The sequence below is a fragment of the Diorhabda carinulata genome, chromosome 7 (genome assembly GCF_026250575.1).
Source record: "Diorhabda carinulata isolate Delta chromosome 7, icDioCari1.1, whole genome shotgun sequence".
In the NCBI taxonomy this organism is placed as follows: Eukaryota; Metazoa; Arthropoda; class Insecta; order Coleoptera; family Chrysomelidae; genus Diorhabda; species Diorhabda carinulata.
In genome coordinates this window covers 18,275,298-18,301,938 of record NC_079466.1, presented here as the reverse complement: position 1 = coordinate 18,301,938, position 26,641 = coordinate 18,275,298, and the positions used below count along the sequence as shown (strand labels likewise).

General features: G+C 30.4%; 2 protein-coding genes across 6 annotated transcripts in view; one reads left to right on the top strand and one right to left on the bottom strand.

The window, feature by feature from the left end:
- Nucleotides 1–5,431, bottom strand: part of LOC130896279 (cyclin-dependent kinase-like 1) — a 30,633-nt gene extending 25,202 nt beyond the window's left edge. The window contains exons 1-4 of one of the 5 annotated variants that reach the window (XM_057804267.1): nt 4,602–4,657; nt 4,321–4,413; nt 2,536–2,718; nt 399–639 (exon numbers count right to left, since the gene is read on the bottom strand). In XM_057804267.1, the coding sequence (XP_057660250.1) occupies nt 399–466 (68 nt within the window). In that variant the 5' untranslated portion in view covers nt 467–639; nt 2,536–2,718; nt 4,321–4,413; nt 4,602–4,657. Of the gene's footprint in view, nt 1–398; nt 764–2,535; nt 2,838–4,320; nt 4,414–4,601 lie in introns of those variants that run through there. The other 4 variants (XM_057804271.1, XM_057804268.1, XM_057804272.1 and 1 more) reach the window with 4 other exon arrangements.
- A 177-nt stretch (nt 5,432–5,608) lies between these two features.
- Nucleotides 5,609–26,629, top strand: LOC130896386 (staphylococcal nuclease domain-containing protein 1). The gene is made up of 16 exons (XM_057804420.1): nt 5,609–5,993; nt 6,313–6,428; nt 6,667–6,809; nt 8,145–8,305; nt 10,157–10,327; nt 11,537–11,738; nt 12,105–12,242; nt 12,894–13,040; nt 14,689–14,872; nt 18,067–18,244; nt 20,068–20,206; nt 20,846–21,198; nt 21,722–21,965; nt 22,688–23,043; nt 23,416–23,524; nt 26,089–26,629. Coding segments are annotated over exons 1-16 (2,697 nt in total). The 5' UTR covers nt 5,609–5,939; the 3' UTR covers nt 26,091–26,629.
- The last annotated feature ends 12 nt before the right edge of the window (nt 26,630–26,641 follow it).

Below are 26,641 nucleotides of genomic sequence, written 5' to 3'. Positions count from 1 at the left end.
TTGGTTTATGACTTTTTGGAAAACAGTGGAATTTATCAGAAATACCTCAATAGTTTGTCAGTTTTATTTGAGTTTCTTTGTCAATTGGTAAAAAACCAATTCTTGACAAAAAGTCAAGAACTTCTCATTTATTATATTCATTGTCTTGATTTTACGTCTCTCAATAAAATTTCGCTTAAACCGCATATAATATTGACGTTTCGACTACTTTAAAAATAAAATGATATTCATATCAAACGTCAAATTGTATATTGATTTTTGGATCGTATGAGTTCAATAATTTTTTTAAAAGAAAAAAGAAAATTCGAGACACCACAAATCTCAAATAATCAATTCTCCAATGATGAAGACATAAGTATTCGAAGGCTCGGAATAAATATCAGATAGAGAGGACATACCTTTTGGGAATCAATGGTAACTGGCTTCCAATCAACCACAGTTTACTTCCGTTAAACCATTTCTCCATCCAAACGAATCACAAATTGTGTGAACACTATGCGCTATACGAGTACTTTCTTCTCATGCCATTGTGTTTGCATCATTGGCGTTGCCGTAGTAATGTTAAATATCGATGTTTTAATACACAAATCGTTTGGTGGCGGATGTTTCCATTTTCTATTACTAGGAATTTGTTTCTACCTAGAGAGTCCATAATTTCATTACGAAAAATTCGGTTTGTATATTTATTAATGACACAATTAAAACTAAACCAACAACTAACAACCCTAATCAAAAAAATATTTGCCCAACACAGAATACCAGATGCGTGGAGAAATAGCATTACGATTCCACTATTTAAAAAGGGAGATAAAAAAATGCCCGAGAACTATAGAGGAATAAATCTACTATGCACAACGCTGAAATTAACCACAAAGATAGTAACAAATAAAATAAATGAATGTATCTCACTAGCAGATGAACAACAGGGTTTCAGATCGGGAAGATCCTGCACGGACGCAATATTTTTCATAAGACAAATAACGGAAAAATCGATCGAATATAATCGACCGGCCTTCATGTGTTTCATTGACTTGCAGAATGCCTTCGATCGAATACAATTAAAAGACATAATACACCTTCTCTATGATAGACAGATACCATATAATGTCATTAAAATAATCGAAAATATATACTCAAAAAATACGATCCAAGCAAAAATAAATGATGACCTAACTGAACAGATACCTGCAAATTGGGGCATTAGGCAAGGGGACTCTCTCAGTCCGCTCCTATTTAACATAGTGATGGATGAAATCATAAAACAAGTACGCAAACTAAGAGGATACAAAATGGGAAATAAAGAAGTCAAAATCCTGTGCTATGCAGACGATGCGGTACTGTTGGCGGAGAACGAGGACGATCTGCAAAGGCTACTGTACCAATTTAACAAAACAGCAAAAAAATTCAATATGATAATATCAGCGGCAAAGACAAAATCAATGATTACTTCCAAGACACCGATCAGATGTAAGCCTTTGGTGGATAACAAAATAATACACCAGGAAATGAAATTTAAATATCTGGGAATCGAAATATCTGGACACGGGGACGTGGAGACGGAAGTAAGAAACCAAGCTACAAGAGCCTCAAGAGCAGCAGCATACCTAAATGACACAATCTGGCGAAATAAATACATTCGAACTGAAGCAAAAGCCCGCATATATAAGACCGCAATCAGACCTATATTATCCTATGCAGCAGAGACCCGACCTGAGACCTCTAAAACGAAACGGATATTGGAGACTACAGAAATGAAAATAGTTCGAAGAATAGCGGGAAGAACACTAATGGATAGAGAAAGGAGTGAAAACATAAGACGAACATACGGGATAGACAACATCAATGACTGGGTACTGGATAGAAAGATAAAGTGGAATGAGCACATTGACCGCATGACGGAAGAACGAATTGTGAAAATATCAAGGGACAAATCACCAGCAGGACAAAGAAGCCTTGGAAGACCTAGGAAAAGATGGAGTGACAACCTCCCAGGTGACTGAGCAGAGGCAATGATGTGAAGAAAAACAGGCAATGATGCCTATACACAGCAGGAAGAAGAAGAAGACAATTAAAATTGAAAGAGCGGTACCTCCGTTTTTTTATAATATGGTTATGAAATAATGGTTGATGCTGATTTATGACATTTGTAGATACTATATCATAATAACGCAATATATCCTCGGAAAGTATTTCTAATAACCATTCCCAAGTTGTTGAAGACTACTCTTCACTAAATATAATAGATAATAATTTTGACGTTGTTATGTTATGAATTCTCCACTTCTTTGCATTTCATGGCGAAATAAAAAATTCTTCTCTTCTACATCGAATTTATTTTGTTTTTGGTATGAATTGGTAGGGTCCTATTCAAAGTTGGAAATGTGGGTGTTGTAATACATTATTTGAACGGTCTTTTAAATACCTATTCAGCCATATCAATATGTACAGTAATTGATTTTTGTATTTGTTTAAAAAATTAATATGTATTACTCATTAAATACAACGAAACCTAAATTAAATGCACAAATTGTTTACCTTCAGTTAAAATACAATGAGAAATCCACTGATTTGGAAAGACGTTGTTCAAATAGTTGCGCACCAATACAGCATAGTGTGGAGGCGCACCATCTTGCTGCAGCCGTAAATCATTTCTGTTTGGAAACAGACGGTTCAATTCAGGTAGCAAGAAGTTTTGAAGAAATTCTAAATATCGAGGACCTGTTAAGGGAATTGATAAAGATAACTGAAATTTTTATGAGCACAATAATAAAAGAAGCAAAGAAAAACTTACCAGCGAATATTGAGAATAATACACTACAAATTCACTAAAACTTTGATTTCTCGAATGGAGTGGGAGGTCGATACAAAATTAATTTCTTCAAAAACTCGAATTTTAGAATAAATAAATCCGAAGTGACTATTGTGCCATAATAGTGAATAAAGTAATATCTAAAAGATTTGAAGAAAAACATAACTAGCCGATTGGCATGTCACAAGATTTTGTACATGATTAGGTCTTTTTTCGACAATAAAAATGATCTGTCTGAATGAAAACGAAAGTAATTTCAATGTCTGTATACCATTACGATTGCTAAGAAATTGAGTTTTATGAAAAATTGCAACTTATAGAAAGAAAAAACAAGAACATACATGTATGCGACTAGTTAGTTGTAGAAGTGCAAGGGTTCAAAATTGAAAATAATATAAAAGTTTATTGTGAAGAAGTTTGCCGGTTATGATGGATACCAAATGTGTCATTATATTTTGAGGACACTCTTTCACATAAACTTGCTATCGTTTGAGTTCCATAGACAGGAAACTTGCTTGATGAATAACCACCACTTCATGGGCTGGAATGCTGGGTTCACACCTTTGCATTAGTTTGGTAATGTGGTACAGCAAATAACATCTAATACGGCTATGATTTATGTTAAAGGACGGAAAAGTGAAATTTTTGAAAAAAAATGCGGCACCTATTTGTAAATTGGATGAACACCTACCTTTAGAACACTCCAATCCAAAATTTTTTTATCATATAAATGTTTCATATGTTTGCGCCTTATCAAATGTAATATTTTTATATGATACTTGCATAATGAAATAATTCTTTTTTTAATATTCTATTGTTTTCTTTTGTGGGGAAAGGTATAAGAAGGGGTATATGAACTATTTTTAATGCATCTGAATGTTTTGATAAATACTTAAAGAGTTGAAACGTCAAAATTTAACTTTCTTTTAAAAATTATCAAAAAAAAAACTAATTTTAAAACAGAACACCCATAAAATAAAGAACATTTAGATGCATTTATATATCAAAAGGTCTAAGAAATAAGAAATTAAAGAAATGAACTATTTTTTACATTAGCAGCCAGGATGGCGACTCCCTCGTTTGTGATTCTGCAAGCTGTTGAAGGTAGTTACCTTCTAACACAGCATCCGCATAACGTTAGAGAAGTATTTGTTGTGTTTCCATCACAATGGTGTAAAAAATATCAGTTGGACTGAAAATCGAGTGAGAATGAATACATATCTATCTAACAATGCAGTAATGCACAAAGCAGAAATTCCGCTTAATAGCTCATTGTATAAAATACATTTAGTAAAATGGGGCGACTTCAGCCGACTGGTTATCCCGCTGTTTGCATTTCAGTGTTGATCGTGTTGGTTATCATCACTCTAATTGGAAATGCCACAAACTAAGTTCAATTTGTTCTTTTTGTGACGTCACATGAACACATGAAGAACTCAAATTTCTCCATTGGATTACCTATTATCTTTTCCCGACCGTGAAAACTACAAGTGTTGTGGAAATATATTTACCTTCTGAATGCTAGCAAAATCCACAACTTCAGCAACAGCTGCCCTGTAACGACAATTGGAACACTCTAAAACACCAAATCAATGGTCCTCCACCTTCAAAATCATATTGTTTGTAAATCTTTCAATAAATTAATAAACATTCAAATTGTTCAAATTAATGAGAAAAATACAGACATAACTAAAACATTTATTGTAAATATAAATCAATGTCAACATCTGCAAATATTTCATTTACATCTATATCATCTAAATATACAATACAATGAGTAATTTTAACATACCCCTATGCCAATTTTTCAATTCCATCGTTAAGTATTACATATCTTTTATCGTCAGATTGGATGGGTGTTTTGTTGTACTTCATGACACACCTCTAGCTTTTTCACGAAGTCAGATTTCTTGTAAGGTTTGGCAAGCTCAACGTAATAGGCTTTGGCACCTGTGCCAATAAAGAATTCAATGGGCACTCCTGCAAATTCATCTTTCATTTTACCAACACATGATTGCGTCCTCGGAATATTGTAAACATTATCGGAAGCATAATGGGAGTAGTCAAATATTTCAAATTTTCTTTAGAGTTTTCAAAATCAAGGAGTCTATATCCGAATATAATAGTTTGGCTAGATCTCCATATTTTTGCTTGATGTAGCCATAATAAAATTCATACACAATTGTTTTTAATAAGTCCAATATGGCGAAGTGGCTTATCATATGTTATTTTCAATTTTTCGATTCGGATGTCCACAAAATTATCATTAAACACCACAGAGTCTGTGTAATCAATTCAGCACCCTTAGACCTGCGTACACTTTACCATCGGGTACACAAGCGAATATCTTGTCGTTTTTCCACGTTTTCTATAGTCTTCTAAAGAGATTGAATTTATTAGGTATTTGAATAAATCTTTCTCGAATTCATTTTTGGAAAGGTTGCGTAAATTTGTATTGAAATCAAAATAAAATTTCAACTAGGGTAATTGTGAAAATTTGTATGGATTTAAGACCATACTTTAAACATTGTTTGAAATTTGTGTAATGTATGACATATTTTTCTTTATCATACAAATTACATATCAACTTCGGGTCGGTCCTACCTAAAAACAAAGCCAGTGACAAAGTTGAGAAAATTATGTTATCTTTAAAATTCGTCACGGTCTTTGGCGTTCTAAGTGTTCGGTTAAAGTCGAAATCAACTCGGTAAGAGCTTTTTCTGATTGGCCTAGATGTGTGTCATTTACGCTCCAAAAGTTTCATCACAGCCACAGCCTATTTTTAGCATTTGCGCATTTAATCAAACGATCCATAGATAAATTACAATCGGAAATGTATATATGAAGCAATATTTTGCCGTTTCTCTACAGATAACACAAACTCTGAATGAACTTCAACATTTGGACATTATTTTTATTGTCTAACAAAAATCGAACTATGGTAAAATACAGATAGTGGAGGAACCTAACCAATAATATAAATTGTTCTAAACCAAATTGCCATGAAAGTGTAACAAAGTATTTGTCCCTAACTTCAGTTAGCTATCAATCGTGTGGTCACGTGATGCTGACGTTTTACTGAGATGTCAAAATTTTTCATTCCTCTTTCATTTCACCGATTATATCCACGATGACGACCCAACAAACGACTACGATTAAACCCATACGCGGAATTATAAAACAGGTAACAAGTACAAATTTAATTTAAACTAAGAAATAATTCCATATGTTCATTAAAATATTTCAATTAGCTAGAATGGAATACATATTTAAAATTAACTAGAAGTACCTATGTTGCCCAGTTGGCACAATTTCGGCATATGGATTACCCAAAACTTGTTAATGTAAACTAGTTTTCTATTGAAAACATATCATAGTAAATTAGATTATTCTTTAGTCAATATGTTCATGAAATTTTTATAGGTTATGAAGTAATATGAGTTGGCATTATTACCAAAATTTTAATGAAAAATATGAATAATACTAATCTGTTTTTATTGTAGATTCTCTCCGGGGATTCTGTTATAATTCGAGCACAATCTGGAGCACCTCCACCAGAAAAACAAATAAATTTTTCTAGTATAACAGCCCCAAAATTGGCAAGACGTGCTGGAGACATGTAAGAATTTATGACATTTGTAGTTTATTACTAATTGGTATTGGTTATATTCAAAGACTACATTAGTTTTAACTACAAATGCATTTGTCACTTATATCCTTTATGGACAATATTAATTTCATCTTGTATTATTTTTTTATCTAAATTATGCTTGTGATCAACCACTGTACATTATTAGGTTTCATTCTTGTGTTATGTATTTGTGTATTGATATCTACCTTTTTTTGTATTATTTTAGTGGTGAAACAACCAAAGATGAACCGTGGGCTTGGGAAGCGAGAGAATTTCTACGTAAAAAACTCATTGGAGAAGAAGTATTCTTTACTTTTGAAAAACCACCAAATGCTGTCCGTGAATATGGAGTTGTTTATTTGGGAAAAGGTGAGTTTTTACCATTCATATAATGTATAAAATGTCTAAATGATAGATTCTTCATCCACAAAAATCATTTTAGAGGAAATTTTTTCATGGTTGGTTAGGTTAGGTAATTTTAATATCAAGCATATTTGCTACAACTCATATATAATCTTTATTGGATCGGATTAAAGATTCAAATCTTTTTATTATAATTTTTTTATCAGTTTCAGTCATTTTTCTTTTGGATCTATTCATTTTCTAATTGTGTAACTGTTTCTTCCTTTAATTAGAGATAAAACAAATACAGATTATACAGTATAAGTGATTAAAAATTTGAAAATACACCAGTAAAATCCAGAGTTATATATTATATTTAAAGAAATATATTGACATCAATGTAGTCAAAGAGATGTTGACAAAATTTCACAAAAGTAATATTTATTAATAAGCTCAACAATATCAGTAGGTGGTCATAAAAATTGTATTTAAAATTTTTAAAGGGAACTACCAGTGGAAAAATTAATATTGAAAGAAGTATCAATATTTGATGAAAGAAGTGGATGGAATTAGCTAATAATGAAATTAACAAAATATACCTAAATACGAGGGTTATTACTTAAGAGATAGACAAATATTTATATGTGTATTCTCTGCAAAACTTGAACAACCACATTGTGCAAGGTTGAAATTATAATTTTGTAAACAATACAATAATTTATGTTTTATCCTATTTTTATAGCTTATTGTTGAAAATTGAAATCATTTTGAATTTAGAGGACCAATCCTAAACCTACCTAAGTTTTAATTAAAATGGGTTCACTTTTTTCAAATCACAGACTTCAAAACATTTGATATGTTCAACTTCAATTGAACCTCAATTTAAAAGTTTTCTTAGTAATGGTCAGACCAACTAGTTCAGAGATGAATACGTCAACAAAACTGTATTTTAAGCAAATGCAAAAGTGCATGCATAGCCAATGGTAGTGACATAATAGTATTCCCAGTCACAATGTTTTATGGCTATAGAAAGTTTTCTCCTACTTCTACTCTGATAAAAACTTCAACAAAAATTGTTTCAGTTATCTCTTACAATCAATTTTTTTTCATATAAAAGATACATAGCAATTATTATGTTGGTTTCTTCAGAGCTCAAATAAAACAAGATGATTGGCGAAATAGTATCAAAAGTATCTTGTGGAAGAATTTCCTGAGAATTTTGATTTGATCAGAATATGTCTAAAATAAAAAACATTAGCTTCTTAATTATTTTTTAATGTCATAGTTGCTGATACATTGCTATTGGTCGATAATAAAATGAGAGAATTATTTCAAAGATTTGTATATTTATTATTATTTTAGATTTCAATACCGCAGAAAACATAACAGAGACATTGGTGTCGGAGGGTCTTGTTACTGTTAGAGATGCTGCAAGGCCAACACCTGAACAAGTCCGTCTATTGGAATTACAAGAGGCTGCTAAAAGTGCTGGAAAAGGCATGTGGGGTGGTGCGCCTCCATCAGTAAGTATAACCAAATATTTAAATATTAAAAACAAATTTCACTCCAGACATTTTTGTTTATGTAATGGTTCAAGTAAATTAAAACATATTATTAATACCATATACCAATTTAAAAAAAAATTCTCTTACAACATAAAATTGATTATTTACAAACGTCAGATGCGCTAAAAAAGTTTGATGCAATATATTTTTAAATCTTCACAGTAATTTATATAAAAAATATTGCATATAAAAAATTTTCATACACCGAAATTTCACATATTTTAAGAAGTAAGTTTTTCAGCTGGACAAAGAATATATAGGATGGATATTATTCTAATGAAAAGTAATAAAATGTCGCAGTGAAATAGCAGTAACATCCTACCATGTGACGTTCATACGGACATTCATAAAAATAGCGGGCATCAAAATCGTTCCTTCAATGAATATATTCTACAAGACATTTATATGACTTTCGTGTTATATGTCGTAGTTTTAAAATGTTCAATTGGTCTTTAACAAAATCTATACTAAGTGTGCCGTCGAGGCTCAGTATTTCAGCAAGCTAGGCAATTGCTCGGTTGTAATGATATGATCCAGTAAATGATAATTTCAACTGAGTTTCATCGAATTGTAGAAAGTCAGATAAATAATGGCATGTTCTTCAAAGCTTTTCATATTTTTAATGACAACTCACTATTTACAGTAACAGGTTTTCCAAACTGGTTGAGTAAAAATGTTGCGATTTTATATAAGGTTCCAATTTCATGAAGCATTTTGTTGTCAAATCTATTATCTAAAAGGTCGATTTTTTTTTGTTTTATCATATCATGTTTCTACTCTTCTTCTAATTTTCGGAACAAGACAAGATTTATTGTATTCTTCTGTAGTTAGTTGTTTACAGTTTCCTTTTAAAGCCGGTATTGATACTACATAATCCCTAATTTTCAAATAATTTTGCACATGTCAAAATCGTTGGTCAAAAACGACGACATCTGGGTTTAAAATTTTATATAATAAACCTATCTACTAGACGTTCATATTGTAAAACGTTTATATTTTTTATTTTCTTTTGACATAAGATTTATGTTGATATTCATGATTTTGACTCTTCTGATGAATTGCATAATTCCTGTTACAAGTAAATATAAATATTTTATTACTCAACATATTATTCTCATCTTAATTGGATACATTTATTAAAGCCAACCTGCAATGTCTCTAGACCTTTGAAAAAATGTTTTTTCTTGCTCTGAAAATCAGACATCCACAGCTTTTTCTACCTCCCCTTGTTGGAAGAAAATTTACGACCTTATAAACTTTTTTCAGTTGAGGAAAGAGATGATAGTCGTACGGAGCCAAATCTGGTGAATAAGGGGGGTGTTCTAGTAATTCAAACCTTAAATCAGGAATTATTTACATGGCAACATGAGATTTATGTGCAGGGACTTTGCCCTGCAAAAGCAAAACACCTTTGGATAGCTTTCTGCGTCTTTACTCTTTAATTTTTGACCGTAGAGTGGTCAGTAATGTTGAATAGTAATCTCCAGTTATTATTCTACCCTTATCCAAAAAATCAATCATGATTACTCCATGACAAGCCCCAAAAACTGAAGTAAGAACTTTTCCAGCAGATTTTTGAACACGAAACTTCTTAGGTCTTGGAGAACCAGAGTGTCGCCATTCCATCGATTGTTGCTTTGTTTCTGAATCTTAGAAATGTACTCAAGTCTCATCCATAGTAACAATAATAATTAAATGGTATTAAAAGAAAATGTTTATATGTTATCTTCATTTAAAAATAAAATGTATATTCTTGAATTGAAAATATAGTTCAAATTAAAATCCCAAATAATTCCTTTTATTCAACAGGAACATGTACGTGATATCAAATGGGTAATAGAAGAACCTAAAGATTTGGTTGACCAATTGCAGTATAAACCAATAAAAGCTATTATTGAACACGTACGTGATGGATCTACAGTACGAGCTTTTCTTTTACCCGATTTTTATTACATCACATTGATGATATCTGGAATCAGAGTAAGTATTATGGAAATCATGGTTTTGCTATAAATATCTGTAAAAAAATATCAATTAAAAAAAGTTTTTTTTTTGAAAAGAAGAGAGTAATAATTCATGACCTCCGGCAGCTACAAAACATTATTATAAATAAAGTTCTTCGTGTAAAAAACTGAAAACTTGTTCCTAACATGGCTTCAATGCTTAGGAGCTCCATCGTACCATAACAAATATTGCACCTAAATATTTTATTGCCTTCAGAAGCACAGAGTTTAAATATTTTACAAAATATTCTTTGATTGTCAAACTCGCTAATAAGAATTTACCAATACAACAATAAAACCAATGAAATTTATAACAATTTATAAATTATGAACCAGCAAAAAGTAAACAATTGAAAATACATTTTTTAAAATGAATAAGCAATGCTAACCTTAAAAATAAAGAAAAAAAAGATGTAAAATGTTAACCAAAGATTGTAAATAATCAAACAATATTCAATAAACAAAAGCATATTAATTTCCAAGTTGCGTAAGGACTAAATAATTATTTACTTAATAAATTCAACGACTTTCCGACGCACTTTTGCAATATAAAGATTGTCAACAATTAGATTTCTTAGTATTTTTGTTTTGGTTTCAGAGAAAAATTTAATTGTTAATAATCATCTAGTTACAGAATTCTGAAATCAAAATATATAAGTCTAAAATAGACATAAATCGTAACTTTCTCAATTTTCAAAATCTGATCTATCTATTTCTTTCCACATTTATTATAGGCCAGTAAATAGAGCAATTTTTCTCCCAAAAGTTCAACTTAAATTGCTCCTACGATTTTATCTTGCTTTGTGGTTGTCACAGTGTGCTGAATCATTACCAACAATCTTATCATCCTCTTAGGATGTCTTTAGCTAGTTGGCTTACATGCACTACTTTTGGCTTTTTGGCCATATTTTTGATTCAATAAACATCCGTTATTTTCTTCAACGAAGTTCTCTGTCTCTGAAGTTTAAGGGATAGCCTTTATTGGTGAATTATGCAGCTATACCAGATTTACAATATTCATTTTCACCAACAACTCAGATTTTACTACACTGTTGAGAGAGCTGCTGCACCTCTAAAGTGCCATCAATTCTAGAGTGTTGCCCTTTCTGAAAATAACACTAGAAATTTCTAGAGATTTAATGATTTTTGCTTTGTTTTGATTAACTCAATATTACACCGTTTTCAGTGTCCTGGCTTCAAATTAGATGCAAACGGCAAACGAGATCCCTTAGCCAAAGTAGAATATGCCGAAGAAGCTCGTTATTTTGTTGAACTTCGTCTTCTTCAGAGAGATGTAGAAATCGTGCTAGAAGCAGTCAACAATAACAATTTCATTGGTACCATTATCCATCCCAAGGGCAACATAGCTGAACTTTTACTCAAAGAAGGTTTGTGTGTACTTTCATAATAATTATTATTTTAAATGTATACTGATTGTTGCTAATAAAACATTCCTAAACAATAAATTTATAGAATAATTATCAATTATATTTTATAGTAATGTTGACATTTATTAGAACTAATTCTTTGTCCAAGTAAGGTATATTTGTTTCTATAAGAAAGCAGATTATTATTTTGGCATTTTAATTTTTGTTCTTATGTTTTAAATTATAAATTTAAATTTAAAGTATTTTTTTAATGTCTATAAAATATCAACTTATTTATGAAAATTTGTAAGAATATAAATCAACAACAATTACAAACTTCATCTTGCTCACTCCAAAAAATATTAACTCTTAACATCTATCGTTTAGGTTTAGCCAAATGCGTTGATTGGTCAATCATGTTAATGAAAAGTAGCTCAGAAAAATTAAGGGCCGCTGAAAAGCAGGCTAAAGAAGCTCGTAGAAGATTGTGGAAAGATTTTGTACCCACTATGCCGAAGATCACAGGTAATATTTTCAATTTAAAGAATTCTACATTGTCAATTCTAGTTATATTTTTTTTTATTTCACAACTATACTATGCTTAAACTTCCCTATATTCTTAATCGTAAAGTTTCAGTTATGCACCCAGGTTTTTTAAATTGTTGCACTTGAAAATACTAAAATTTGTGCTCATTTTATGTACGAAGTGAGATCAAAAAATATAGTGCATTCCCCTGTGCACTGTCTACCAGTCTTCCACAAGGCCCCCATTTTTTCAAAGATATTTTCTAACAAATGACAATGAAAAAATTCTATTGAAATTCATTTTCACATTCTTAATTTATCAGTGTGAAATATGTATAAAAAGGACTTAAAAACTTTTCTGCTTTGCTAATTAATTAAACAATTTTCAATTATCAATTTAAGCTGATTTTAGATTAATGATATTTTGTAAAGAAGTATATGATGAGTAAGAAAAAAATTTGCTGGAAATTATATTTTCTATGTTTCCAGATTACTTAATAATTATTTTCTTTATAATATGTTACAGCGTTCTTGTCTTCGTTTGACAAAAGCATTTGATCTGCATTTTCTGCTTTTCATTCAAGATAAGGCTTTGTCCCACTCAATAATACATACATGACTTTGGAACTTATCGATCTTGATGTTTTTTAGGTAAAGAAAAGGAATTTTCTGCTGTTGTAAGCGAAATAAATAACGGAGATGCAATTGTCCTTAAAATGCCCAATGGAGACTACAAAAAAGTTTTCTTAGCTAGTATTCGTGCTCCCAAGGAACCAGGTAGAGCAAATGATGATGAAGGTTCGTGAAGAATTTGTAATCATTTCATGTTTGAATTATTTCATTAAAAGAAACTTTAATTGGGAATTAGAAAAGTCGAGTATAACACAATATAAACTGCAAATATTTATCATTATTTATTATTTTTATTAAAAACGACAGCATATCTTTTATGGTATATGAATAATGAGCAGAGTGGGCAATAGTTAATTGTAAGTTTCCAAATAGTAGGTTTTAAATATCATAAAAGAAGGAATAACTAAAATCCCCATACACATGTCTAAACATAAAATTCACAAAACATAGAGTGCAATCGATGATCATTGAGAGATTTTCCACCAATCTTGCTAAAAATGGTTCTATTTTGGTGAGATAGAGCGTTAAATTTCATTGGTTGTTAATTTTGTTTTGTCAAAATGCTTGTAACAACACTTTTTCAACTAGGTATGATAACGGCTTAGCTATTTTTCAGCAACGCTCCACTTTGTTTCAATTTGTGCCACAAACAGAACTTCTGATAGACTTGGTTACACTTCTGCTTAACCTCCTTGTGTGTGTTAATGTTAATCAATTATTTTTGTATTATCACATTGACTTCTTCCATGGATGTGATATTGTACTCATTTATTATACATTATAGAATTTGAAAATTCATTAAATTTTCATGGGTTGGGTCGTTATAAGTGAAGTTAAATTTATTGGTTAAGTGAGGGTAGTTGATTAGGTTACCGAAATCTAAAAGATATGTATAGATTACACTATTATTTCAATAAGTTTTGTATGAATACATTGATCATTTTGTTATATGTTGTTCTAGAAATAGGCGATTTTGTAGTTATTCTCAGTTGTCAAAACTTTGGCAGATTCATAATTCATAGAATTTGCTATCACTTTTGTGGGAAGTTATTCGATTGGTAAGTGACTTCTCAGATTGACAAATGAACATTCATTCATTTTCTAAGTGACCTATCCATTAATATAATTATGCAAGTTGTAAATGTCAATTATATTTTGATAAAGACCGAAATAGGTCCAAACGTCAATATTTTTACCTTTAAAACAAATTTTTAATTAATACAGACCTAAAATTATGACTATTCATCCACAAAAAAATAAGTTAGTAGATTAATGTATAATTTTTTTTAATTAATTAATATTAAAACACAAATAAACTTTCAAATTTACTACAAGATCTTTGTAGATCTCCAAAATTAGTTTCAATTAAGCCTACCAGTAGGAAGCCTCCAGTCTGAAAATCCTTAGTTGCTTGCTTCAATAAGCCAACAAAATTAACTCCTTTCAGTTCTATTGTGGCCTTTTATTTTTCTTTTTAAACCAAATTGCTTCAAGTACCACAGCTGTTAGGTAATGAAAAGTCAGTTTGAATTGTATGAATGAAATAGATTATTTTCATTATCTCTTGCCATTGTTCATGAATTGGAAGATTACATTATATGTAATTACTGTCTACATCTGTTGCCTAACTCGATTAGAAAATTTTATGTTATTCTTTTCATACAAACTCATCGATATTTTAGGATTTATGTTCAAAAATTACCATATAATATTTCAAACAATATTTAATATGTTAATGGATTTTCCATAAAGAACATTCATAATCGTATTATGGAGAGATATCAATAAAAAAATGATGAATTGTGCATTTTAGGTAAACCAGTTCCAAGACCAAAAGGTTTCCGTCCTCTATATGACATACCGTATATGTTTGAAGCTAGAGAATATTTAAGAAAAAAACTGATTGGAAAAAAAGTACACGTTGTTATTGATTATGTTCAAGAAGCAAGGGAAGGTTTTCCTGAGAAAGTTTGTGCTACTGTTACTATTGGAGGAAAGTGAGTGTTATAATCTCGGTACCTTTCTAAATTCATAGTCTGCAAAGAATATTATCAGAATAAAAAAAAAATGAACAATGAACACTTATCAAGCTTCAATAAAAAATATTCGAAAATGCGATTATATGAAGAAGAAAAAAATAAATTAGTCAATAACAAGAACATCCAATTGCGAATTATTCATGTCACTCTTATTAAACTACCTAAAATTGTCGTAAGTTTTACTAGACCAATCTGAGTACCCTCATGAATCCTAGGTTGTTTGATGAGCATGCTGTTGAATTGAATACTTGAAAATAGGACGCTAGTATATTTAGTATTCATACTGTTAATGACAAATATACAAAATCATTTATTCCTCAAATTTAATTTAGCTTACATAATCTACAATCAATGAATAATTCAAGAATTATTTACAACTAAAACCAATACAATTGAGAATAATCTATTCCAGAATGGTCCAATCCAAAATTCTCCAGATCAGTTGTGATTGAAATACACCTGTTTTAGAATAATTGACATTTTTTTTCACAAAATCTTTATTTCTGATCCCTAAATAGTACAATGCTTCTGGCAACAGGGCCTAAAATTTAACAAAGCAACTAAAATATTTTAAATATAACAAAAAATAAAAATCAAATTAACAAATTTCTTATAATTTAGTAAATAAATATTTAAGTCTATTTTCAGGAGTTTTTTCAGGAGGACTTTTTAGGTCACAGCAAATTTTTTTCACATCTTGTTCTGTTATTATCTGCGGTATTCTGTTGTAGATTTTAATACTTCTTTATAAAGGCGAGTCTTGGGCTTGTTTTGTTCTTACAAATTTGTTAACTAGCTCTTCCTTCTTTCTTGTATTTTGAGAGTGGCGGTTTTTTAATTGCACTAGAGCTGTTTGTTTTTTTTAGGTGACGATTTTTTATTTGATATATTAGCTTAACTTTTCATACTGTTTTAGTTTCTCAAAATTTAAAATGTTCGAGTATCTATACAAATTTATAGTGGGGGTGCTATATGGTAGTGAGTAGATTATTTTTATACACTTATTTTGTAATCTCTAATTTTTTTAATGATTTCCTAGGCAGATTTCCCCAATATGGTAGTAAGTATGTAAGATGTGGCACTACAAAACTGTTTTCAGTTCCTTAATTTCTCTTAAGTCTGTCATCTTCCACTGATTCATAATTTGATCTTTTTCAGGTTTTTTAATATTTGATGCAAATTTAGGTCCAATGCTCGAGAAATGTGTATTGAATTCTTCTGCTATTTTAGTATCATCTACAATTTATACTCCGTCTCTAAATATTAATCGTATCTTCTGATTATTACTCTTCTTCTGTCTGTTTGTCAGCTCATTTAGTTTTTTCCAAGTTTTCATTGAGTCGCCTAACAAAGTCAGAAGCCTTATTTTTGGTGATCTGTAAACATTCCATATGATAAAATTATTATAACCTATTACAATCATCCACACTATCTACTTGTACATTGTGTTACTTAAAATTTTGTTCATTTTTTATATATATACTGATTTCTCCTCCTCGGCTATCTCTACAGTTATGGATTGCTGTATACTGTATATGGAATAGTTGTACCTCTTACGTTATAGGTTCGCTGTAATAAATGTATCCAATTAAGAGGAGAATATGTTGAGTAATAAAATATTTTGACACTGAAATTTTGTTTGGTTCAATAGTATGCTGAGAATTTCTCAATATATCCTCGTAATACAAACTCAAGAATAAAGATCGTTTGCGGCCATCAGATACAGGGTAAATCAAATTACTTAAACATGGTTTTGTCGAATGAATCACCCTGTAATTTATGTGTGAATCGAAAAGTACTACCAACATACTTTTTTTCATCAATAATTCCCTATACCTAAAATTATTAGCTCTTGGGATATCTTTATTTTTCTGTTCAAAACAATGATTATGACGTACATATATTTAATTATTTAACAATTAATTATTGGTTGGCTATGATTTATGTTTCAATAACTGATTTAATGGTTTGGTACATTTTTTTTTTGCTTTGCTTTTTCAATTATGTTCTATTTGATGATTAAGCTACGTTTAATAAAAATGGTTGTGTTAACTAATTCATGTCACATAGTGAACAATAGTCAAACTAGATGGTTGTTGAATGCGTGGGGAGGTTTTGTTGGGGAATATGTAGTAGGACTATATTTTTTTGAGGAACATTGAAATGCTGAGATCTATTTGGATTTTGTAATAAAACGTTTACTTTCTATTGGAAGAAGTCCCAATTAATAAAATGGAACACATTAAGAATGAAGTGTACAAAATACCTCCAACAACAAGGGAAGACATGATTGAGAGAATACGGAATGTTATCAATGTAATCAAGACGTGTATGTATATTGTAGTAAATAGGATAGCTTTTTAATGTTTCATTCCTGTAATTTATTTGTATGCGCAATTTCAACCTCTACATTACCAAATAGCAATGATAAAATGTCAGTTTCTGACAAATAAATCATAGCAACTCACAATTATTAAATGATTAGATATATGTACGTAACCATTGTTTTTCAAAGAAAATTCAAAATATCTCAAGAATTGATAATTTTACGTATAGAGAAAAGAAGAAGTATGTTGGTAGAACTTTTCCATATTCACATAAATGACATTTAATCTCTCAAATTTTCAAATTGATATCGCAAAGGACGAAAAATTCACTGAATTTTTATCATACCAATCAATGACCCTATATAAAAAATTCAATGTCGTCTCCAACATTTTTGGTATTGGTCTTCTCTGTTTATAAGTATTTTTGCCAGAACATTGTATATTATATGCAAAAGTGCTAATCATAAGTAGTAATCGAATTCTTTCTGGTGACCTTTTTTGTGGATTGGTATGGTTAATACCTTGTTGTTCCAATTTTCAGCGATTTACTGTGGAAAGTTGTGAAATATGTACCCTCTATAAAAATTTTGAAACATTTTCGTATACTTCAAATTTTAAATCCATACTACCTTGTGAATGCACCATATTCTAGTTTTGAAATAAAACTATCATAATTCAGACATAGAAATTTCTTTGATTTGTCCGTTTTAAACAAAAACACATGGACAACTGTAGTTAGACATTCTTCAACTTGTCAACATTACTTTTGTTAAGATATTGTATTTCATGCTGATGGTTGTCTCTTATATTTACTATTTGTTTTAGGAATGTTGCTGAAGCCCTAGTTTCAAAGGGTCTAGCAACAGTTGTCAGATATCGACAAGATGACGATCAACGTAGTTGTCGTTATGATGAATTGTTGACTGCCGAAGCCAAAGCTAGCAAATCTCAAGTTGGTCTCCATGGTAAAAAAGATGCTCCTCCATTGAGGGTTATTGAAATTGTAAGTTTTATAAAATCGAATACATTTTACATTAAATGTAAAGCTTTGTATATTGAAAGACATTATCATTCGTCCTCTTAAGCCATTTAAATTGATGAATTGAGTTTTATACAAGTATTACTACACCAATTTGTAAATACATATTGTGAGAAAGTACTGTCGGACATTGAATAAGGGTCTATCTAGCTGGTACCAAGGCTTGCTACTTAAGTTTTGAAATAAACAAATAAATATGGCTTAGTTGTTTTTCGAAATATTCTCCATTAAGATCAATACAATTTTGCAAGCGGTTCCGAACAATTCTGATAAACAAATGCTAGTGTGCCATTTAAAATTGACCATGATTCGTCGTCTATCCCGATCTTATAGACGTCTTTTGATGCACCGCGATTGAATTCTTTGCATCAATCAACACGAGCTTTTTTGACTGATTGTCAAATTTTGCGGTATCTAACGCAAACAAATCATTTTGACAGCCAAATTTTCATGCAATATTAATATATGCAAGTTGAACGAATGCCCAAGTATGCCTCAATCTCACGGTATGTTAAATAACGATCATGTGAAATCAATTTATGCACAGCATTGATGTTTTCTGGCATAACAGTCGATTTTGGTCAATCTTCATGAAATTCATCCTGTAGCAAAGTGCGACCATGTTTGAATTTGGAGAACCAGCGAAATACGGTGGCTGGAGATGGTGCTTCATCACCAAAAGTCGAAGCGAGTTGATCTGTACACTGTTATTGGTTTAATCCTAGTCATAGAAAATCAATGTACAAAAGTGTTCGCGATTTAATTCCATTTTGTGGCCAAGATGAAAGTTTCAAGTATCTGTAAACAAATCTGATAGCACACATATGACAACACAGAGTACATTCACTATTAAAAATATCCAACTTTATAATGGCAACGTTATATTTGACCTATTCACTTCAGTGTTGCCATAAGTAAGTAACCTTCATATTACATTTTATTTACGTACATGTGCTTCTGAAAATCTTGCACAAAGTTTTTTTCTCCTTTGGACGATCTGTGTAAACTTGTGTGATAAGTTTCTCAAAAAATAATTCCTAAAATTGTTAGATCTGGGTAGCCCGGTTATAAAAACAAAATACATTTTTCCTGCTGGCCTTCTGCAATATTTGTAAAAATTTCATGTCTGAACTGAACTGTTCACAACAATGTTGCCAAAACTCAAAACCCAAAAGTAGAATTTCTTATATTCACTGTACAATTGAAATTTTTAAACATTACATTCATCCAGTCAGAATTTTGTATTGAATAGTAGGTGCAACGTAGGTTTTTCCTCATTCTGAAAAATCAAATTTGATTTTATATCATTATAAGTCCATTTTTTAATAATATACAAATATACAACATTAATATAAAATTTCAACTTCCTACGTTCTTATTAACCTATATTGTCAACAAAGTTGCACACGGATGCCCAAGTTTATTAAATAGGATTGCTAATCATTGATCCTTTGAACACGACCACTACACCAACACACAATTACAATGTCTGACGAGTGTTTCGATAAAGAAGTTATAGTCTTCAGAGACTAAAGGTAAACTGTTTACCTTCAATCTGTCAAGACGATAACTTGGTTATAGAAATGCGCGCCAGACAGTGTAATTGTGAGTATTGGTCTAGTTGTAGTGTAAACAGTGGGTCCAGTATGTCCGAAGTGGAATTTCTAATGGTTCCAATAATTCCAACTTATTGATAGTACCAACTCAATTTTTTTCATCTTAAATATCCATCCATTAGGCTGATGAAACTTCATAAAACATGCAAATATTAATAAAATCATTTTTAGGATGCAGCCAGAGCAAAATTGGAACTTGCTGCTTTGCAAAGAGCTCAAAGAATAGATGCTATTGTAGAATTTGTTGCCAGTGGTTCAAGATTGAGGTTGTATATTCCCAAATCAAACAGTTTATGTACCTTTCTGTTAGGTATGTATAATTAAATTCTAAACTGTGAGACACTAGAGAGTTAATGAGAGTAAAAGACGATAATATTTTAGATATGTTTTGAATCTAGAAAGAAACATAAGAAAACATTGTTGCATGAGTTTTCTTTGTGTTCACTTATAGTGTGTTTTTCTAAGATTGAATTTTTGTTTATACTTTCCTATAAAGATTTTGCCTACAAAGCTAGTAGCTTATTTATTTTTTTTCAACTACTCGCTTTAGTTTCTTTATTTGAATACTATAATACAAATATCCCTTACCGAGGAAATTCATACTTCTAAAAACTTATATATAAACATAAAAATCAATATTTTTTATTGTAATAATACATTATAATATAACGTGTTTTCAATTCTAATTTATTCACTCACTTTTTGTCCTATCAAGTAAGATAAATTTTAAACATAGTAAATTTTCATAATACTCTCAATTATATTTTAAAATACTTGATAAAACTAATTCATTAGTGTATAGTTTCTGCTGTTCAGCAAAGTATTTATGGGTTTTTTATCGAGAACTGCTTATTCGTCAAAAAGGTTAACATTCAAAATGTTCCATTAGAAGTGGATGTCTTGGAGTCGAAAATAATGTAGGGATACATCATATCATAATTTATTGCAGGCGGCATTACTTGTCAAAGAGCAACTCGTCAAGCAACTGATACACCTGGAGAGCCCTATGGAGACGAAGCTTTGCTTTTCACTAAAGAAAGATGCATGCAACGAGAAGTATCAATTCAAGTGGATACACATGATAAAGCTGGGAATTTTATTGGTTGGTTATGGGTTGATAACGTAAATATGTCAGTCGCTTTGGTAAAGGAAGGCTTTGCATCTGTCCATTTCACTGGTGAAAAATCTCAATATGCTTCATTACTAAAGAGTGCAGAAGACAGTGCAAAAGCCCAGAAATTAAGAATATGGAAAAATTATGTGGAGGTAGAAAAAGAGGAAAAACAAGAAGAAGAGAAAGTGGTAAGTATTATAATATTCAAGAGAACTTTTCAAAAGCTATAACCAAGGTTACGTGAATCACCTATCAGCTAAAATCTAATAAAACTATAAATTAATTGATTACTGCTACATATTTGAGGTGTAAGGACTAAGGAAAAATTAATTTTATAATTTAGAACAAAGTTCCAGTTTGTTTTTATTCTTATTTTGATATTAATCATTAAGTTGATTTATTAATTAATATAAATACACAAATTATCAGTGTCAATATCAAATGTATTTTGTTGAAAACTCGAAACGTCAGTTTTATCTTTTTTTCAAAAATTATTGAAGAAACTAATTCTGAAACAGAAGAGACCTAAAATCAAGAAGATTTAGAAACATAAATATATCAAAAAGTTTTGTTTTATTATCACTGATAAAACAATGGTGTCAAACTAAATTGTCACAATTGTTACTTTCAGATCCATTATTTCAAATATTTCAAAATGACACATTTATAGGTGACATTAGATATATTGAACTTATTTTTAATAATTTTCAGCCAATTGAACGCCAAATAAACTTTGAAGAAGTAGTGGTCACAGAGGTTACACCTGAAGGTAATTTCTATGTTCAAAGGATTTCTGAAGGACCAAAAGTGGAAGCGTTGTTTGCTAAACTACGGCAGGAATTTGAAGCTAATCCGCCTCTTCCCGGTGCTTACACGCCCAAACGTGGTGATATCTGCGCTGCTAAATTCACAGTAGATGATGATTGGTACAGAGTTAAAGTTGAAAAAGTTCAAGGTGATTTTTGTGTTTGTACTTTTATTATGGGGATAATAATGTTTTTGTTTAAACTAACTATAGAAATATATAAAAAAGAAAAACATTTTAAGCACATAACTTTCTGGAGTTTTTTGGAAAAATCAATACTTTTTGACTTATTCGTGATTGAATTTTGAATTTGTGTTAAAAAGAAGCATATTTTTTATCGATTTTTCACAAATAACTCAAAAACTCTAGATATTCTCGAAGGTTAAATGTGGCTCTTAAAATATAAAAAGAATGTTTTTTTTTTTATTATAGAAGGTGGAACTTATTTAGTGAACAGAATATTTTGGAAAATTGAATGAGTGGAAACCGGTCAATTATTCTTTTTTAAAAAACTTAGACAACCATTCAACTCAGACTTTGTGATATATAAAATTAGGGACGAAATAAGATAGAATCCCTCCATTTTTTTTTGATAGTTTTTAAAAGAAAGATAAATTTTGATATTTTGATAAAGACTTAAAAAAAGTTGAAACGTCAAAATTTATCTTTCTTCTAAAAACTATAAAAAAAAACTAATTTTGAAACAGAAGAGACCTAAAATCAAGAACATTTAGATGCATTAATATATCAAAAGGTCTAAGAAAAACTACATAATTGTATTCTCAAATAATTCTCAGTTTTAAATTGTTTAACTGGAAATAGTTTTTCATGATATAGTTTTATTTAAGTTCTTAATTATTATTTCGTTTCAGGAGGAAAAGCTACTGTTCATTACATTGACTATGGTAACAAAGAAATTCTTCCCACTACCCGCCTAGCAAGTTTACCAGCCGCATACATAAGTGAAAAATCTTTTGCAACTGAATATGTCCTACCCTTCGTTGTCCTGCCCAAAGACGAAGAATTTGCATCAACGGCAATAAAATACCTCAAAGAAGATACAGCTGTTAGTAAATTATATTTGAATGTTGAGTATAGACAACCTGGATCGCCTCCTGCCGCTTCATTGCATTCTGATAAAACTTCTGATTCTGATATCGTCAAAAACCTTATAAAAGAAGGATTGTTAATCGTAGAAAACGTTAAAGGAAGGCGCCATAATAAATTGGTAAGACATTTTTTTTATTTTTCAGGTGTTTTCTGACAAATCAATATAAAGTTAGATATATATATATATATATATACATATATATATATATATATATATATATATATATATATATATATATATATATATATATATATATATATATATCACGTTTAAAGAAAAGTCGAAACGTCAAAATTCAACTTTCTTTCAAAAACTATCAAAAAAACTAATTTTGAAACAGAAGAGACCTAAAATCAAGAACATTTAGATGCATTAATATATTAAAAGGTCTAAGACTATCTATATATTTATAGTTCTGAGAGTAACAGAAATGACTAGCAATTTTTGTGAAACGTATGTCAGTCTTTTTTGATATGAATTTCTTCACAGTTGGAAAGCTACAAGGAAGCCCAGGAAATTGCGAAAAAACAGCATGCCAACATTTGGGAATATGGAGACATCTCAGAGGTTGATGCTAAGGAATTTGGACTTGGCAATTGTAAGTATGGTACATAATGAAATACTAGTAAACATCATAACAGAAGTGAAAATCGTACATTTAAAATGAATTTAACGACAAACTTTGAAATATTCTGGTTAATGGTATGTTTTCTTGATTCTTTGTAAATAAATGTAATAATTGTTTCATTATACTTATCTGCAAACAACCGGTTTTCATCTATTTTGACAAAAACGTAAAGGTGGTATTTTCAGAACAGCGCACGGAAAATTTTTCCCGATCTCCGATTTTTTTCCGTGTGCTAATAAACAAAAAGTTATAAGAAAAAAGAATTATTTATTTTCTGGAAACAACATAAGTAATATATTCAGAAATCGTTGGGATTCATAGTAACATTTTTTGTACAGTTTTTATCATTGCAAAAGTCCCTTCGGTATTTCATTCTTTAGAACTAAAGATGTTGAAGCAGACGATTCGCAGATATTTTTATTTTCCTGATGGTATCGCAGAGCTTGTGAGAAGTGTTAATCAATTTTTGTGATACTTCTATTTTTCTTTATATGGATTCTTTTATATATCCCTCTGCTACGTCGAAAGAAGCCATCCTCCGTGTCTTTTGAGAGTAAGCAAATCAGCGCCGTTTTCCACCAACATGTTTGCCGAGGAACGCATTAGCCCATGTCTACTATATGGTACGAGAGCTAGCAACGTCAGGAAAAAAGAATTTCAAGTTAGCAAGTTTTTAGATATGCTACCTCTCTCACTCTCCCGGACATCATATGATCCATCTGGCTGGGGGTAGTGGTTGCGTTCATCGATGCGCATCTTACCTGTACAGGTAAAATATAAATTTTTCAAATCATTGTAAGAAATTTCTTTTTTCTCTTATTATTTTTATTGAACTTTTTGCAACATGAATCTATCATTGCCAGATATTTTTATTGTTGTTTAAACTGTGCCAGACGCTAATTTTTAATTTAAAAAAATATTGTTTCAAAATATTTTAGTATGGTTGAAATTTTTATATAATGTCATCTAAGTATCTAAAAACCTAAGAGTAATTTGTCAAACAATAATTCGATTACGAAACCTTCAGCCAAACCGATCTAAAAGTGAAAAGTGGTTGGGAATGTTGAAAGAGAGTACAGACAGTACAGAAACAGCAACGAATACACCAATGTGACTAAACCAAAGCCATCTTGACTCCAAACCACTGCTGTCGTCTATCTCGCTTGCGCCACTAACACGTGATTGTCTGTACTCTTTCAATAACTTTTAACTTTTAGATCGGTCCGGCTGAGGGTTTAGCAATCGAATTATTGTTTGGCAAATTAATTTAAGGTTTTTGGATACTTCAATAACATCATATAAAAATTTCCGCCATACTAAAATATTTAAAAGAAAACTCTTAATTCAAAATTAGCGCCCGCACAGTTTAAACAATAATAATACCTGACAATGATAGATTCTTGTTGCAAAAAATTCAATAACAATAATAAGAGAACAAATTCTAAAAATGTTTTGAAAAATTGGTATTTTACCTATACACTTGAGATGCACTCTAATGAACCACTACTGATGATGAACCACTACCGCCAGCCAGATAGCTTGTATGCTTCTGGAAGAGTGAGAGAGATAACTTATAACAAAACTGGCCTACCTGAAACTCTCTCTGAAAAACGTTGCTAGCTAGCTAGCTCTTAGACTGATACTGTTCGGGATTTTTCGGTTTCGATGAGTGCCTTGCAAATATTAACTGCTTCTAAATCAATGGCCAAAAATGATAATATCACTCTATATATTAGACAACTAATTAATTCTAATATGAAAATGGAAAAGACATCAAGTTATAATAGGTACCAAGACATTTAGGTATCTCAGGAAATGAAAAAGCGGATGAATCAGCCAATTAAAAAAGATAAGAGAATTTTATAAGGGACCTGTTTGATATCCTGGGTACACCACAGGAGATGAAGAGTCTACATTTGTTACCCTTTGTAGTCACCTATTTCTAATTTTGAGGAGCATGAAGTAGTTCTTCATGTACTCACGGTACACTCTTCAAACAAGCTGATAACAAGTAAACACAGATCTTGGCTGTATATCGTTAGACAAAAAGCCAATAGAGAAGAAGAAGAAATCCTCGGTGACGTTAAATAATCGTTTTGTTTTGTGCCACATTCTGGACATTATATTTAAACTCAGCTTCATACAAAAGCTTCGGCTTCCTGATTACAGATTTTTAACACTGAATCCGCCATTACTTTCAAATAAAAACTTTTCGCATCAGACTTTGTATATAAAAATATATATATATATATATATATATATATATATATATATATAAATCTCTTTAACAAAAACAATAAATAAATATATACATTTACAAAGAGATTTTAAGCTGAAAATCTAGAATCAAAATCAAATATGTTTCTGTACATTATAGTTGGTTATTCCCTGATGCAATGATACTAAAAATTCATGAAAATACTACCTAAAAATCTAATGTTGTAAACATCGAATCAATTGTAATTATACATGCTTAACTATAACAAATAATAACCTTTTTTGATAAAGTATATTAATTTTTCTTGGCATTTCAGAAATAAAGTGGAGGGACCAGTTGATCAGAGCAAACCAGCTACATTGTGGATTCATAAACTTCCAAATCATATTGATTGTATTAGCAAACTTCCACATATATAATCTATATACATAAAAGAAAATATACATAATTTTATAGGATATATTTTAAATTGACACTATTATTACTTATGATACGTAAAGAAATATGTTTTAGGTGTAAATTTTTTTACTAGCAATTCGTTTATTGTTATTTTTTGTAACACTTTACTCTGCATTTTGAAATGATTAGAATCGGTTACATGTTTTATGTACTTTTTATGAAAATTCTTTATACAATATGTAATTTATCTATATTTTTATCATTAGTAAATGAAAAAGTTTCATAATTTTTATGTTAAAAAGATATTTGGTAACTAGACTGATTGTCATTTATTGGCAAAATTTAGGAGAACAGGCTCTGTATTGTTATTTACTTATGTATTGCAACTATAATTTTCTGGGTAATGAAGATGATGTAGGGTATGGGCTCTGTTTACAAATAAATCACTTTGATCGTTATGTCTTTTATTT